The 14429-nt window shown below is 52.9% G+C and overlaps 1 protein-coding gene across 2 annotated transcripts in view; it reads left to right on the top strand.

Annotated features, from left to right (window-relative positions):
• Hip1 (huntingtin interacting protein 1) overlaps positions 1 to 14429 on the top strand; it is a 140036-nt gene that overhangs the window by 47425 nt on the left and 78182 nt on the right. The window contains exon 1 of one of the 2 annotated variants that reach the window (XM_005396798.2): positions 13528 to 13678. The exons of the other annotated variant lie outside the window; for it this stretch is intronic. Within the exon in view, the coding sequence (XP_005396855.1) occupies positions 13661 to 13678 (18 nt within the window). The 5' untranslated portion in view covers positions 13528 to 13660. Of the gene's footprint in view, positions 1 to 13527; positions 13679 to 14429 lie in introns of those variants that run through there. 2 annotated transcript variants of the gene reach the window in all.

Raw genomic sequence — 14429 nt, 5'->3', positions numbered from 1 at the left:
ATTTTTTGGTTTTTCTCCGGTACCAGGAACCGAACTCACGACCTTGCGCTTGCCAGGCAGGCGCTTTTGCCACTGAGCTAAATCCCCAGCCCCTGCCTGGAATGTTTTCGTCTGTCACTACCTCCCCAGAAGATGCTGTGGCGTTGTGCGCCGCCCCCTCCGCGCCGTGCTTGGGGCACCTGTTCTGTGTTCCTGTGCAGGTGACGCCCACAGTGTCTTGGAGACCGGAGGGCTGGGACCCTGACTTTGTTAGTGTCATCCATATAGCAGACACTTGATGGGTGGGGCTGGAGGGACAGGTGGGGGGCTGGGTTGATCACGTGAGGGTCCGCAGGGAGAAGGGTGGGCAGAGGTGGCCAGATTCTAGAGAGCTGTGATCATCAGGTGTATTTGTCAGGTTTTCTAGAGAACACAGAAAGATAGGGCAAGGGAGACAGAGAGAGACCTAGAGAGGGACTGATTAATTATAAGGGAGTGGCCCACATCATTATGAAGGCAGAGAAACTCCATGGTCACCACTGGCAAACTGGAAACCCAGAAAAATTGGTAGCAAAATGCAGTGGGAGTCTGCAGACCCAAGACCCCAGGGAGCTGATGGTGCGGATCCCAATGGTGTCAGTCCCAGGAAATGAGCTGTCCCCGCCCTGCAGTCGGGCAGAAAAAAGGCTGATTTCTTCCTCTTCCATCTTTTGTTCCCTGAAGGCCGCCAGTAGCTGGATGGTGTCCACCCACACTGGGAGAGCAGTCAGCTCTACAGAGGCACATGCCGGGCTCTCCCCCAAACACCCTCACACCCAGACCCACAAATAACCGAGTATCTGGGTGGCCCAGGTGCAGTCAGGTTGATGCACAGAATTAACCATCACACCTGATAGGTGATTTTGCAGCCTGCTGACGTCACCGAGCTCCTCCTGTTAGCTTTGCCGCAGGCTACCAGTTGCATTCACCCTTTATGTCCCCTAACCGTGACGGGAGAGGTGAGAGTCTGCATTCCCCCCAGTAGAACACATCCAGAAGTCCGTCCCTATCCAGTGGTAGGGGAGCAGAGCCCTTGCATACCTCTCTCTGGTGGGTTTGGGTTTTAGGTTATGAAAGTGAATTTATTTCCTCTTTTTTATCTCAGGCTTCCTGTAGCTTGTATCTTCATCTTCTGTGTACCCCAGTATACTGTTTTTCGTGGTTGTTGTTGGTGGTTTGTTTTGTTTGTTTTGCGGTACCGGGGATTGAACTCAGGACTTCGCGCTTGCTAGGCAGGCGCTTGTGCCACGGAGCTATATCCCCAGTCCTTTTTTTTTTTTTTTTTTTTTTTTTTGTGATAGGATTTTGCTGTGTTGCCAAAGCTGGCCTTAAAATTCCTAGACTCAAGTGATCCTTCTGCCTCAGCCTCCCAAGCAGCTGTGACTGCAGGCATGTACCACCATGCCTTGCTTACTGTATTATTTGAAATTATTATTACTGATAATAATAATTAGTATATATAGCACCTTAATAAAATTGTGAGCCAACTCATATAATGCCAGGTATACCAGGCAATTTTCTAAGTACTTTACATATATTAACTCCTTCAGTTTCAAAGCAACCTTTGGAAGTAATTATTTTGGTTTTTTGGTTTTTTTGGTTTTTTTGGGTTTTTTGGAGGTGTTTGAACCCGGGGTGCTCAAGAACTGAGCTGCACCCAGCACTTTTGAGACAGGCAGCCTTTGAGTTTGTGATCCTCCTGCTTGAAGGTCCGAGCAGCTGGGATTTCAGGAAGGCACCACCACACTTGGCCGTATCTACTACTATTAGCCCTGTTTTTGTAGATGGGGAAATTGAGGCACAGGGCAGCTGAATGACTTGCTCAAGACCACCCATCCAGAAAGTATTGATGCCTGGAATCTCTTCTGAGAGCCCAGGCAGCAAGTAAGAGGTGGAGATAGGACTTGAACTTGAGGATTCTGGTTTGCAAGCTTCCTCCAACACCCTTCCTCCTCCTGTAGCATTGTGGGTATGTTCCCTGCACGGAGGGCCCTGGGAGACCCTGTTGTCCTTCCTCTTTTCCCCACAGGCCAATGCTGACACTCACAGGTGCCCCCTCCACGGTCCACCTGTCTGAGCAGCTGCCAGCTGCTCAGCTGTTTGTGGTACAGAGCTCATGTTGTGACTCTTAAAAAGAAATGTGTGGGATGAATAAGCACCTAAAAATAGCCCAGGATCAATTTGAGGGGGAGGAGGCTATGTTTTCCCTTCTCTTTCCTGGGCTGCCTCCCTCTTCCCCTCAGGGCCTGTAATTGCTGCTGGCTGACAGCTGGGCCAGGCTGGCTTCCTGTAAGGCTGTAATAACATGGAATTATCCTGGCTGCCACCTGCCCCAGGGCAGGGATGCTAGCCATGGTCACTGCATCTCTGAGCTGGTACTTCCTGTCCTCTGGCTGGTCCATGCTTCTGGGACACATCTTGGCTTCAGGGATCAATGGATAGGGACACACTTCTGGATGTGTTCTACTGGGTGGGGCACTGGAAAAACCTTGCAGTACAAGGCTGGCAGCGTATGGGCTGAGCCATAGAGGGTGCCCCAAATTGCTGCCTGCAAGGGAGGCCAGGCGGCTGAGGCAGAGAGCTCCAGCAGCTTGGGCCCCCGGGCCAGACTTCCAGGCCGGCTGCTGACTCAGGGTGTGGCTCCAGTCTGTCTGGGTGCCTCTCACAGGCGCCTTTACCCATGCTGGCCACACATACCTGCCGGGAAGGTTTTAGAAATCTAGAAGATTGGCCAGGCTGGGTGGTGCGTGGCTATAATCCCAGTACTCAGGAGGCTGAAGCAGGAGGATCACCATGAGTTTAGGGGCTAGCCTGGGCTATATAGTGAGTTTAAGGCCAGCATCAACTACATAGAGCAAGACCTTGTCTCAAAAAATAAAAACAAACAAATCCAGAAGGTAACTGCTACTGCCTTAACCTGCCAGTGAGAAGCAGCATCCTAACACCAGGCTTTTTGGTTTTGTTCCTTGCCAAGGTCTCTCTTGGAAAATGGTGCTAGGGTGCCCTAGGCGTTTTTGAATAGTCCAGCCAATGCGGCTCTTCTTCCCTTGTCATATCAAATGTCCAGAAAAGCGCATGGACACTGTGTTTGATCTGGGGGGATGGCAGGGTAAAGAGGAAAAATGGCTTCCAGGAGCAAAGGGTTTAGAGGTCGCTGCTTACACCAAGGTTTTGCCAAGGGATGGAAAATTCCAGGTGGAAGCTCGGAAATTCCCAGAGTGGGAGAGGCGGTAAGGGAAGTGCCCTACTTCCTTGCCTCCTGCACCCCTCATTTTCAGCCAAGACCCAGGTGGCGGTTCCTGAGTCTCTTAGCAGTGGTTGTTCAGTTGTTTTCAGTCTTGGCTGTAAATCCTGAAGGAGTGTTAAAGTTCAGCAGTCTCCAGGCCGTTGACATCGGAATCCCTGGGGGGAGCAGTGTCCCAAGTGATTGTTTTGTGCAGCCAGGCTAGAGAACACAGCTAGCAAAAGTGGCCCCCGTTTTACTTCATGTCTTGTTTCTTGACTTTTGATTGCTGAAGTTCAGAGGGAGGCATGCCTGGACATAGTATCTGCTTGGTTAAGAAGGTGCTTCTGGGCATGGTAACACATTCCTGCTACCCTAGCTACTTGAGGACGAGGCAGGAGGATTCCAAGTTTGAGCCCAGCCTGGGCAACTGAGTGACTTAACGGGACGCTGTCTCAAAGTTCTAAAAAATGGCTGGGGATGTTGCTCAGTGGGAAGGCCCTGAATTCCATCTTTACTGCCCCCCAAAAAGAACTAGAGTGTAGCTCAGTGTAGAGTACTTGCCTAGCATGCATAAAGCCCCACATTCCATTCCTAGTACCACCAAAAATTTAAAAACAGAATTTGAAATGTTGTCACTACCGCTGTGATCATGATCACCACTTGGGACATACTCCAAGGAGCTTAAAGTGTTTGCAAAGTGCTTTTCTATGATATCATTGTAAAAGTTTCCTTAAAAACACAGAAAGGAGGAGATCCATTTCAAAGCTATATTTAAGGTCCAAAGGGATTTAAAACCAAAGCTCCCCATAACGCACAGCCAGGCAAACAGCCCCTGCTCTGCTCCACCTGGGGCTGCCTGAGCGGACTCATCCTGCCAGCCAAGTGAGCCCCCCCTGGCCTCCTGGATACACAGGATCTTGACTCTTGGATCTTATTGCTGACCTGCCCAAGTCACAGTGTGTCACTCTACTGCCTTCCACACAGCAAGGCCCCACCGCCCTGAAGATCAGTCCCTTGTCTTGATCCCTCCAGGTTCTTCTCTTCCTACCCCAGTAATGGGGATTAAACCTAGGGCCCCACACTGAGCTACATCCCCAGCTCCTTTTTATTTTGTATTTTAAGACACAATCTTGCTTTGTTCAGACTGGCTTCAAACACATGATTGTCCTGCCTCTGCCTCTCAAATAGCTGGGCTTACAGGCATGTGCCCCCACACCAGGGTCAGCTTCCTCTCAGTGGCCCTCCTTCTTCCTGGTCCCCAGGTTCGGCTCTGTCGTCAGGCTGACGCTGCCTCCTTCATCCTGCAGCGGGTCATGTCACGTCCCTCCCTTTGGTCCCACTGCGCCCACAACACCCCGCAGCTTCCAGCCCACTCCCCAAAGCTCCTCAGGCACCGATGCGCACGGGTGCCCGAGACACTGCTGGGCACGAGGTTCGGGCTGGGGGCCTACAGAGGCTGTGCCTCCGCCTCCAGGTGGCTTCGCTGTCCTTCATGATTGCAGCGGCTGCTCCCACCAGCTCTGCTTCAGCTCCCACTTTGCCTTTGACTCTGCACTTGGCCGGCTCATGGCCCAGCCCTTCCTAGCCAGGGGAGCCTGTGCTCCCTCTCCAGTGCCTGCACAGGGACCCTGAATGTCCTGGCTGGAGCTCCCAGCCCTCGCGTGGATCTGCTCAGTGAGATGAGCACCGCTAGATCGTGCCGAATACTCCGCTTGGCCACTTTGGTACTTGGGTTAAGCTCTGCTGTCCCCTTTGCCGAGCATACTGTGCCCCGACTGTCCCTCGCCACTGGTCTCCCCTTGGTAGCTCTGTCCACACACCGTCCCCTAGGAGACCACAGGACTCAGACGGCCTGTACAGATGGCCCTGGTACTTCCCTAAGTAGAGCCCCGGAGCTGTGCATATCACCTGCCAAGACCCCTGGGCCCAGAAGCAGCCCTGCCACTTGCCGGGCACCCTTGAGATGGCCTGAGCACGGGGAGCACTTTAGCTTCTGTGTCCCCGCTTGTCTGCGTCCGTCCTGGGAAGGAAGCAGTTCTGCCTCACTCCGCAGCTGCCACAGCTTGAGCGCCGATGGCAGCCACTGGTTAGCAAAACTAGAGGTGGAGTTGTGCTTTCAGGCTCACAGGTGATGAAACCACAGCCAAGTCCCCGGGGCCGTGCGTGCGGTCGTGCAGGCGTGAGGGGAGCGCCACGCCTCCTCAGCCTATACTCTGAGAGAAGAGCAGCCCTTTGCTGGGCTTACAGGCATGGAAGGTACACTTTACACTGCCAGGGCCTTCGGTCATGGGCCGCGCTCCCGGGCGTGTCCTCCAGCCCGACCGTGGTGCTCACCTCACCATTGCAAAGCACTTGACCTTTCCTGGCTCTAAATGCCACTCCAGGCCTCTTCTCCTTACTCTGTCCGGCTTCTGGACAGCGCTGGCATCCCCGGCCCTCCCTGGAGAGTGCCCTGAGGCCGGCACGTCCTGGCTGATTGCCTTGATCCTCAAAAGCTGACAGACCATCAGCCGAAAGAGATCGGTGCCCTAGCTGGGCTGAGCTGACCCCTGGGGAAGGTGGGCTGTGGATGTGGGGGAAGCAGTGACCATGCAAGCAGGTAACCAGACAGGACAGAGCCTGACCCCTAGCACTGGACAGGTGAACAACCCCCCGCTCCGCCAGGGACCCAGTGGTTGGCAGTACACAGCACAGATGGTTATCGGGTTTCACGTAGGCCCCACCACACAGACTTCTGTAACTAGGTCTTCACTGACCACCCTTGCCAGAGGGTGAGGGGAGGGCACCGTGCTCAGAGCTCTCCATGGCGATTTCCGGAGATGACCGCCCACATTCTTGTTCTGGCCACTGAGTGAATGTCGACGCGGGTGGGCGGTCTGGGTCAGGAGGGTTGGCGATAGCAGGTCATCAGGGCGCCTGACAGTGAGGCAGCACCGGGCTCAGACCAGAGCTTCTGATGTGCTGGCCCCGCAGGACCACAGTGGGGGCTGCCGGGGCCACTCAGTGAGTCTCTGTCTGCAGAGATTCAGGGCTTGGCATCAATCAGGCTGAGGAGATGGTGCCACTGACCATTCTTGCCAGCCCAGGACTTCCCCAAGAGAGCTGTTCAGCTTCACATTTTATTGTCACCATGTCACTAGGATTTCTCAGAGTTTTCTATAAGAACAAATTTTGCATCTGAAAAGTAAGAGTCCATGAGTTATTTTTGCTTGTTTGTTTGTTTGTGTTGGTTCTTTTTTGAGACAGGGTCTTGCTATCCAGTTCAGGCTGGACTTGAACTCACAGCAGTTCTCCTGCCTCAGCCTCCCAAGTGCTGGGATTACAGGTGTGCACCACTATGCCCAGCATGAGTTATGTTTTAAGAGGTCAAGGGAAAGACTTCACAGAGATTGAGTATGAAGATTTTGGCTAAGGATGTGCTGAGATGGAAGCTGAACCCCTTCGTCACCGACAGCAACCCTGAAGGAGGTGGGAGTTTCAGTGCCCACCTAGCAGTTCACTCCCCTTTCTAGCACCTTCTTAACTCTGGGGCCTCCCCTCTGTGTTCTCTCCCTGTCTTCTGTTTCACCTCCTTCCCCGTGGTTATGAGGTTCTCTGTGTTATGTCCTAGGACAGCTGTGGCAAACCTATGGCACACATACCACAGTGGGCTGCCTTATTCAAAGCTCAAAAAGACTCGCCATCACTGTGATCTTGTTCATTCCTACAACTTCTTGTCAAAGCAGTCATTTTCTTTCTACCTGATTGCTGGGTTTTATTTTTTGTTGGTGGTGGTTTTTTATTTTATTTTATTTTTGATCTTTTTATTTTATTTAATTTATTTATTTATTTGTCTTTTTGAGACAGGGTCTCGCTGTGCAGTTCAGGCTGGCCTTGAGCTTACTTTGTAGCCCAGGCTGGTCTGGAACTTGCAAAGATCCTCCTGCCTCAGCCTCCTGAGTGCTAAGATTACAGGCGTGTGCTACCGTATCTGGCTCTTTTTGGTCTTTTATTAAATTGTATTTTATTTGTGATACTGGTGATGAACTGAGAGCCTTTACACTGAGCTACATTCCTAGCCCTTTTTTAATAATTATTTTGAGATAGGATCTTGCTATATCACTAAATTGCTGAGACTGGGCTCAAACTTGTGATCCTTCTGCTTCAGCCTCCCAGAGTTCTGGGATTACAGCACATGGCACTTACCTAGTGCCTTAGAGTTGATACTTACTTTAGCTTCAGTTTCAGAATGTTAAATACATGGAACAATGTTAGGTATCTAAATGGGGCTTGTTTAGTGTGTTAGGAGGAAATCTGTGTTCAGGGAAAACGTTTAAGCTAGGGGAGGGAAGTCATTTTGTAGGGCCCAGCCTTGCACACCTCCAGTGGGTAAGCCTGTAGCACAGCAGCATGTGCCCTGGAGGAGGGAAGGACGTCCTGCTAGCAGGCCCCACACTGAGTCACTGGTTCCCAGTTCCTGGCTCTGGAATTTGTACAGATCAGGCAGGGAAAGGATAGGAAGGCAGCCAAACTCAAGGGACTCATAACTACTTCACAAGCTTTCAGAATGAAGAAAACCAGCACTGTAAACAGGAGTTTACATTAATGACAACATCGTTTAAACTGCCTACCAACCCTGGAGAGGACAGGCGGACCCAGAGTGGGGACTGGAAGGGGGCTCCAAAAAAACTGCCTGTGTTCAACCCTGGCTTCCTGTGTTCAGTGCCAGCTCCCTATCTATGAGCTGTGTGGCCCTTGCACAAGTCACTTAACCTCTCTGGGCCTCCGTTTCCTTGTCTGTATTAGGATCATAATGATAACGCTTGCTATGTAGGGTTGTTGGGTGGACCAAAAGAGGCAAGTCTTGTAAAGCCCTTGCTGTAGTGCTTGATACATGACAGAAGCTCAGTAAGTGTTATGGTTCCTGTTATTATCTAGCGCATGACATAATTCCCTCTCCCCTCTTCCGCACCACCTTCCCATCGTCCCTAGGCGCTGTACCTTTCAGATACTCTGTAGGTCTAGGAGCTTTAGTGTTTCCTGAGAGGATTGTTTTCTTTCTTTTTATTTATTTTCATCTTTTTGAGACAGGGTCTCGCTATTCAGTTCATGCTAGCCTTCAGCTCACTTTGTAGCCCAGGCTGGTCTTGAACTCAATGATCCTCCTGCCTCAGCCTGCCGAGGGCTGGGATTACAGGTGTGCGCCAGTGCGATCGGCTTCTTTTTAAACTTAAGAGTGTAACTTTGTGCCCAGAAAGAGAGGAGACAAAGTGAAGGTGTGGGGATTCACTGAAAAAAATAAATCCAAGTGCACATTGTCTGTAGCCGCTAGACTCTCCAGCTGTATCCATTTTTCATTACTGTTACAAGTTACCTGAAGCTGAATAGCTTTACCTTATAAAGAAAAGATACTTGTTTAGATCAGTTTTGCACAGATCAAAGTGTAAGATTGTGTGGCCCCAAAGGTTTGGCCTCTGGTACAGGCTGAGTAGTGGATGGCATCATGGGTGTGTGTGTGTGTGTGTGTATTCGAGACAGAAGTAGATCCTTCAGAATAACAGCCAGAGCAGAGGGATTGGCCAGGCTTGCTGCTTTTTTGTTTGTTTTTTGAGAGACAGGGTCTCGCTGTGCAGTTTAGGCTGACCTTGAACTCACTGTGTAGCCCAGGCTGGCCTCAAACTCATGGCAATCCTCCTGCCTCAGCCTCCTGAATGCTAGGATTATAGACCTGCGCTACCACACCCGAAGGCTTGCTGCTTTTATAACAGTCCTTCTGAGACCTAACCAAGGGTTCACCTCCAAACTGCTTTAACCCTTTCTACCCCCATGACCTCCCAGTAGGCTCCCCCTCTTAAAGGGACCTCCCAGTCCACCACCTCTGCATCGCCATACTGAGGACCAAGCCTCCAACACATGAACCTCCGGCGGACAAATCTAGCACAGGCCCTGCTGGGATCTCCTTCATGCTGGTGAGGGCTCTGCCTGTGGGAGTACTTAAGGGGAGAAGACTAGGAATCGCCTAGCCAACGACCTCCACGGCTCAGCTCTGTACTGTCAGTGATTCCCCCCGTTAAGCTCATTTACTTACCATCATTAAATCAAAATGACTTTTGTTAACCTTTGACTACCCCTCCCTATGCCCAGGTTTCAGCTGTACATTTTCCTTTTTTTTTTTTTTTTTTTTTTTGGTTTTTCTCCGGTACCAGGAACCGAACTCACGACCTTGCGCTTGCCAGGCAGGCGCTTTGCCGTCAGCTGTACGTTTTCCCATAGTTCCACATCTGCAAAATATGTGCTGTACCAAAAGTGCCCATTCCATCTGGCCTACCTGGTATTTTAAGTGTCCAGGGGACAAAGGACATTTTGTAAACATTCCAATCCTCTGTGCAGGCTTATTTTTAGTAGCAGCATAATAACTTACATTATGAGGCCCTTTTATAGGGACTATTTGTAGTTTAAACCCTATTAGTGGGAATTACTGGCCTTTTGTGCCTTTAAGGTACAGTAATCTTTAATAAAGCCCTACCCATGCCTGTCATCTGGGGTCAGCAGTGTGGAATCTGTAGGGCTAGGCTGCCGGAATCTTGGTCACCAGTAGGTGTCAGCCTCTACCAGGATACAGCCATTTACCTGCCACACGGATTATGGCGAGGAACCTTCTAGGTCCTCCATGTATCCAGGATGGGTTGATGATGTAGGTATAAATGTAGGCCGGAGGAGCCCTAGAACAGGGAAGTAAAGGTGCAGAGGCCAGTGGGCCCAAGCCTTGGCCTGAGTCTGCTCACAGGCACAGATCAGGGCCCAAGTTATAGACCACACTAAACCACGGTGACTCTGGCTGCACTCCAGGACTGCCCGTGGTAGGAAGGGGCTCCCACATTACTGGCTATGTCGGGATGGGTCAGGGATGGCTTCACAGGGAATCGCACATCTGAAGGAAGTGTGAGAGTCTGGCAGGCTGAGGACATGGCGAGGGCGTTCCAGGAGCGTCCTGAGCACAGCTGAGCGGTGTGATGGAGTGGGATGAGAAGACAGGTTAGAGCGAGGGAGATAAGACCTCATCTCCAGTAGCAAAGGTCTCCCGTTGAGGTAGGCCAGTGGGGAGTCACAGTTAAGTGTGTGCAAGGTGAATTAGAAGAGACTGGAGGCCTGGAGGCTATGGACAGTCTCAGCCAGGGAAGGAGCAGTCAGCTGGGAAGACCCAGTGGGTTGGGGTAAGAGTGGGAGGTTGTCAGTGGAGGAATTAAGGCCGACGTGGAAGTTTCTAGTGTGAGAAGCTAAGTGGAACTGGAATCCTTAGTTGAGGTAGGAAACATAGGAGAAGGAGCAGACTGAAGACAGAGGGAAAAGGAAAATTTATTTGTGGGCTTGAGCGCGCAGGTGCCTATGAGACCAAGACCAGGAGGAAGTGGTCAGGCAGAGTGGCTGGGAGCCTGCGAAGGAGGGACGAGGCCGCAGCGTGCGGCCCGCAGCGCTCTTCACTAGTTCTGGGCTGGCTGTTCCTCCTTCTGTGCACTCACCTGAGAATCCTCACCTGAGCAGGGCAGCTCCAGCCTCAGGGGACCATGCATGTGCTTGGGTTACCCTGCTTGTACGTTGGGGTTTGTTAATTGCCAGGGGCTGCTGGCAGGGTGCCTTCTTTGGAACGAGGAATAGTCTCTACCACTGGCTGGCTTGCCCTGCTGCTGCCATGTGGGCAGCTCCTGGACAAGGAATCCGTAAGAGAGGGCAGCCCTGAGGTGAGTGGAGCTGGGACACAGCATTTACCAACCTTTGAGGGGTATGTTCATTTCCTGTAGTTGCTGAAGACAGTGCTTAAAGCAACAGACGCATATCCTTTCACAGTTCTAGCGGCCAGGAGTTGGAAACTGGTGTTACAGGGCCACATTCAAAGGCATTGAAAGGGCCATACCCTTTCTTCCTTCACGGGGAAAACCTGTTCCTTGCCTTTTCCGGCTGCTGGTGGCTGCTGGCCACATCACTCCACCTCTGTATCTGTGATGTACTGCTTTGTCTCATCTGTGTGTCAGCTCTCCCTCTCGTAATGACATGTGATTGCGTTTAGTGTTTATATAGGTTAATTGGGGACCATCTTTCCACCAGCTTTCTTAACATAGCTGCAAAGTCTCTGCCATTTATAGGTGCCAGGAATTGGGACCTGATACCTTTAGGGACTATTATCCAGCCTCCTATAGGTAGCTCTTGAGAGGACACTTGGATTTGAATGTCACTGCCCATCTGGGTGGGTAGGGGGAGTGTCACTCTCTCCATCTTAAGAGATAAGAAAAGAAAATGGTTTTCGCCAGGCTAGGAGTCAAGACCTATTGGGAAGCCTTGTTCTATTGATCAACCCCAGGCCTTGAGGATTCATACCATTTTTTCCAAACATAAAATCTGCACATATTTTCTTATTCTTTTTGCGATGCTGTAGATTGAACCTGAACCCTTGTACATGCTGAGGTACACCCTCATGGACCCTTCGCTGCTTGAGACAGGGTCTTTCTAAATTCCCCTGGCTGTTCTTGAATTGCTTCTCCCGCCTCAGCCTCTAGAGTAGTTGAGATTACAGGAGCACACCACCACATCTGGTCTTGTTTTTTTTTTTTAAGGAAAAAAGGATAGTCCATTTAATCAAATAGCAGATAATTGAAAATGAGATGATGCCTGCGGGTTCAGCGAGCCCTGATCTCCCTTGGATGTCAGCACTAACGGTGAGGCAGAGGCAGGCTCCTCACCCGTTCCCCTGCTGCACTTGAGTGTGGGAGCCCAGCACCCCAGAACTGCCCAGAAGAGTGCCCCTGACCTCCCTGGCTGGAGCACAGCTTCTGTACAGCCGCATGGCCTTGGGATGGAGGTGGGGGGACTGTAAGAGCTGCAAGTCAAGACTGAGGTCCATACGTGGGGTCAGACAGAGGGACCTGGACCTAAAGATCGTCAGCCTGAAGCTGAGGGACCCTTGACCAAGCCTCCAGACAAAGCCATGAAAATCACCTTCACCGTGAAAGCCCCTGACATTCCTGTGGAAACTTCTTGAATAGCATGGTATTCTCACATCCCCCCACCACCATCAAGCAGGCAGGCAGAGAAATAGATTTCAGAGATAAGAACTCAGAAGGGGAGGGGGCGCCAGTCATCCCAGGGAGGCCCCTTTCCTGGGTGCAGAGGACCCAGCACTGAGGCCCAGTGACTGTCACCTGTTCCTTTGAAAGGGTTTAAAAAGTGGGCTGTTCTGGCTGCAGCAGGGCCGCCCATGGCAGCTTGGGGAGTCCTTCCAGACTTGGGCAGCCCTGTCTTACCACGCTGTGTCCTGGCAGGTGTGTGATGTGGGGCACATCACTCATTTTTCTGTGCCCCAGTGTCCTGCTGTCTAAAGCAGAGTTAGTCTAAGTAGATTCCCAGGTTCCTCTGTCTCTACTACACTCCAAATCTTGGTGCTCCCCTGATTTTGGGAGGAAGCCGGTGTCGAAACTATATATAGGCTTGAGTGGCCAGGCTTTTTCTAGGGATCTTACTGCAAAGCAACATTTGCCAGGAACCCTTTTCCGGCCCCCAGCTGCGGCTCCTGCAGACAGGAGAGCTGGCGTCACATTTCTCTAAGGAATAGGAGATGGGAATTCTGGCTGGGGAGGAGGAAGCTCTGAGCTCAGTGAGGACATCATTTAAAAGCGAGGGAGCCGGTTTCCCTCCGCCAGGAAGGGCTGGCTGTGGCTCCCTGAGTGGGCGGGGACGAGGGCACTTAGAGCCCTCCTGGGGATACCTGTGCCACTTCCTTCCATTTGGCCATCTGTTCGGAGACCCCAGACTCATTTGGGAGGCCTCTGGGGATCAGCTGCAGGAGGCAAACAACTGGCTCTGAATTCCCTCTTTGTCCAGGGAAGCAGAGTGGGGAGGGGCCGAGCGGACCCCCTGCCCCTGCTGGAATGTGCTCACTGCGCCGCCACCTCCCCCCACCCCTGCGCACTTCCTGAGTCCCACTGATCCCCCCACCAGAACACGCGAGCGCGCGCGCGCGAACACGCGCACAGACACACTCACTTCCTGGCGGGCAGGCGGCCTCCTGCTCTTGGCTCGCCGATCCCAGCCACCAGGGTTCGGGGGAGAAGCGACCTTTTGTTATTCAAATCACACCCTGGAACAGCGCTGGGGCGCCGTGTCCGGGGATCTTCTTTGGGCCTGCGTGCACCCCCCACCCCCGCAGCTAGCAATCGCGGGGGTGCCCGTGCTCCTCCTCGCCCCCGCCTGTGCTGCGGCTCCACACGCCCCTCTCCCTCCCCGCCCAGTGCCCCGCCCCGCCGCGCCGGGTCCTGCTGCCCGCTCCGGCCGTGGGGGCCTCCAGGTCGAGCTCCCTGCGGCATGGCATCGGCTCTGCAGTAGCCCGGAACAGCACTTGGGGAACGCGAGGTCTCCGGGGGTGGGGGGCGCCCTGCAGCCTCGGTCATGGATGTGAGCAAGATGGTAAGTGAGAGCAAGCTGCCCCCGAGCGCGCACACACATACACACACACACACACACACACACCCGCGCTTATGCCCCTCGCCCCCTCCTGGTCTGTCCGCACGATCCATTGAAAGTTTCTGGATTGTTGATCCTGCCTGTTGGCCCGGCTCCGGGCGCTCTGGGCGCTCCGGGCGTGCGGGAGGAGGGACCAGCGCCAGGAACTGGAGGCGGCCAGCCGAGGGCTCCCGGTTTCCCGCCGCACCACCACCGCTGAGGTTACCCTGCCCGGGAGATCTCACCGGACACCTGGGGGATGGCTGGGGGTCTGGCTTCTCATATTAGCAAGCCCACGGGGTGGAGGGAGGGGACAGCAGGGCTTCAGGAAGGGTCCTGTCCCCTCCGGAGCCCCCTGCTTGCTCTCCTCTTGAGGTCTGCGGGAAGGTCGGTAGGGCTGAGCCAGTGGACACGGGTGAGTGGCCCTGGAAGGATGATGAGGAAAAGCGAGGGCTTCAGCCTAGATGAAGGCACAGGAATGAAACCCCAGCATAGAGGGACGTGTTCTAGATTGGCCACTTGTAAACCCCCGCTTCACCCACCTTTGCCTGTTAAGCAACTAACACCCCCCCCCATCGCTATAGAGATGGGCTTCCCTGGAGGGGTCTGTGATCTGCCTCCAGGCAGCTCCCCAGCCCCGACTCTAGATACTATAGGAGCTGAAGAAACGGTGGTCCACGGCTGAGGACAGGCACAGCTCTCAGGGAAGCCCCGT

Source organism: Chinchilla lanigera, unplaced genomic scaffold (assembly GCF_000276665.1).
Source record: "Chinchilla lanigera isolate Chin_1 unplaced genomic scaffold, ChiLan1.0 scaffold00055, whole genome shotgun sequence".
Classification (NCBI taxonomy): domain Eukaryota; kingdom Metazoa; phylum Chordata; class Mammalia; order Rodentia; family Chinchillidae; genus Chinchilla; species Chinchilla lanigera.
The sequence above is the reverse complement of the archived record's forward strand: the minus strand, read 5'-3'. Positions and strand labels throughout refer to the sequence as shown.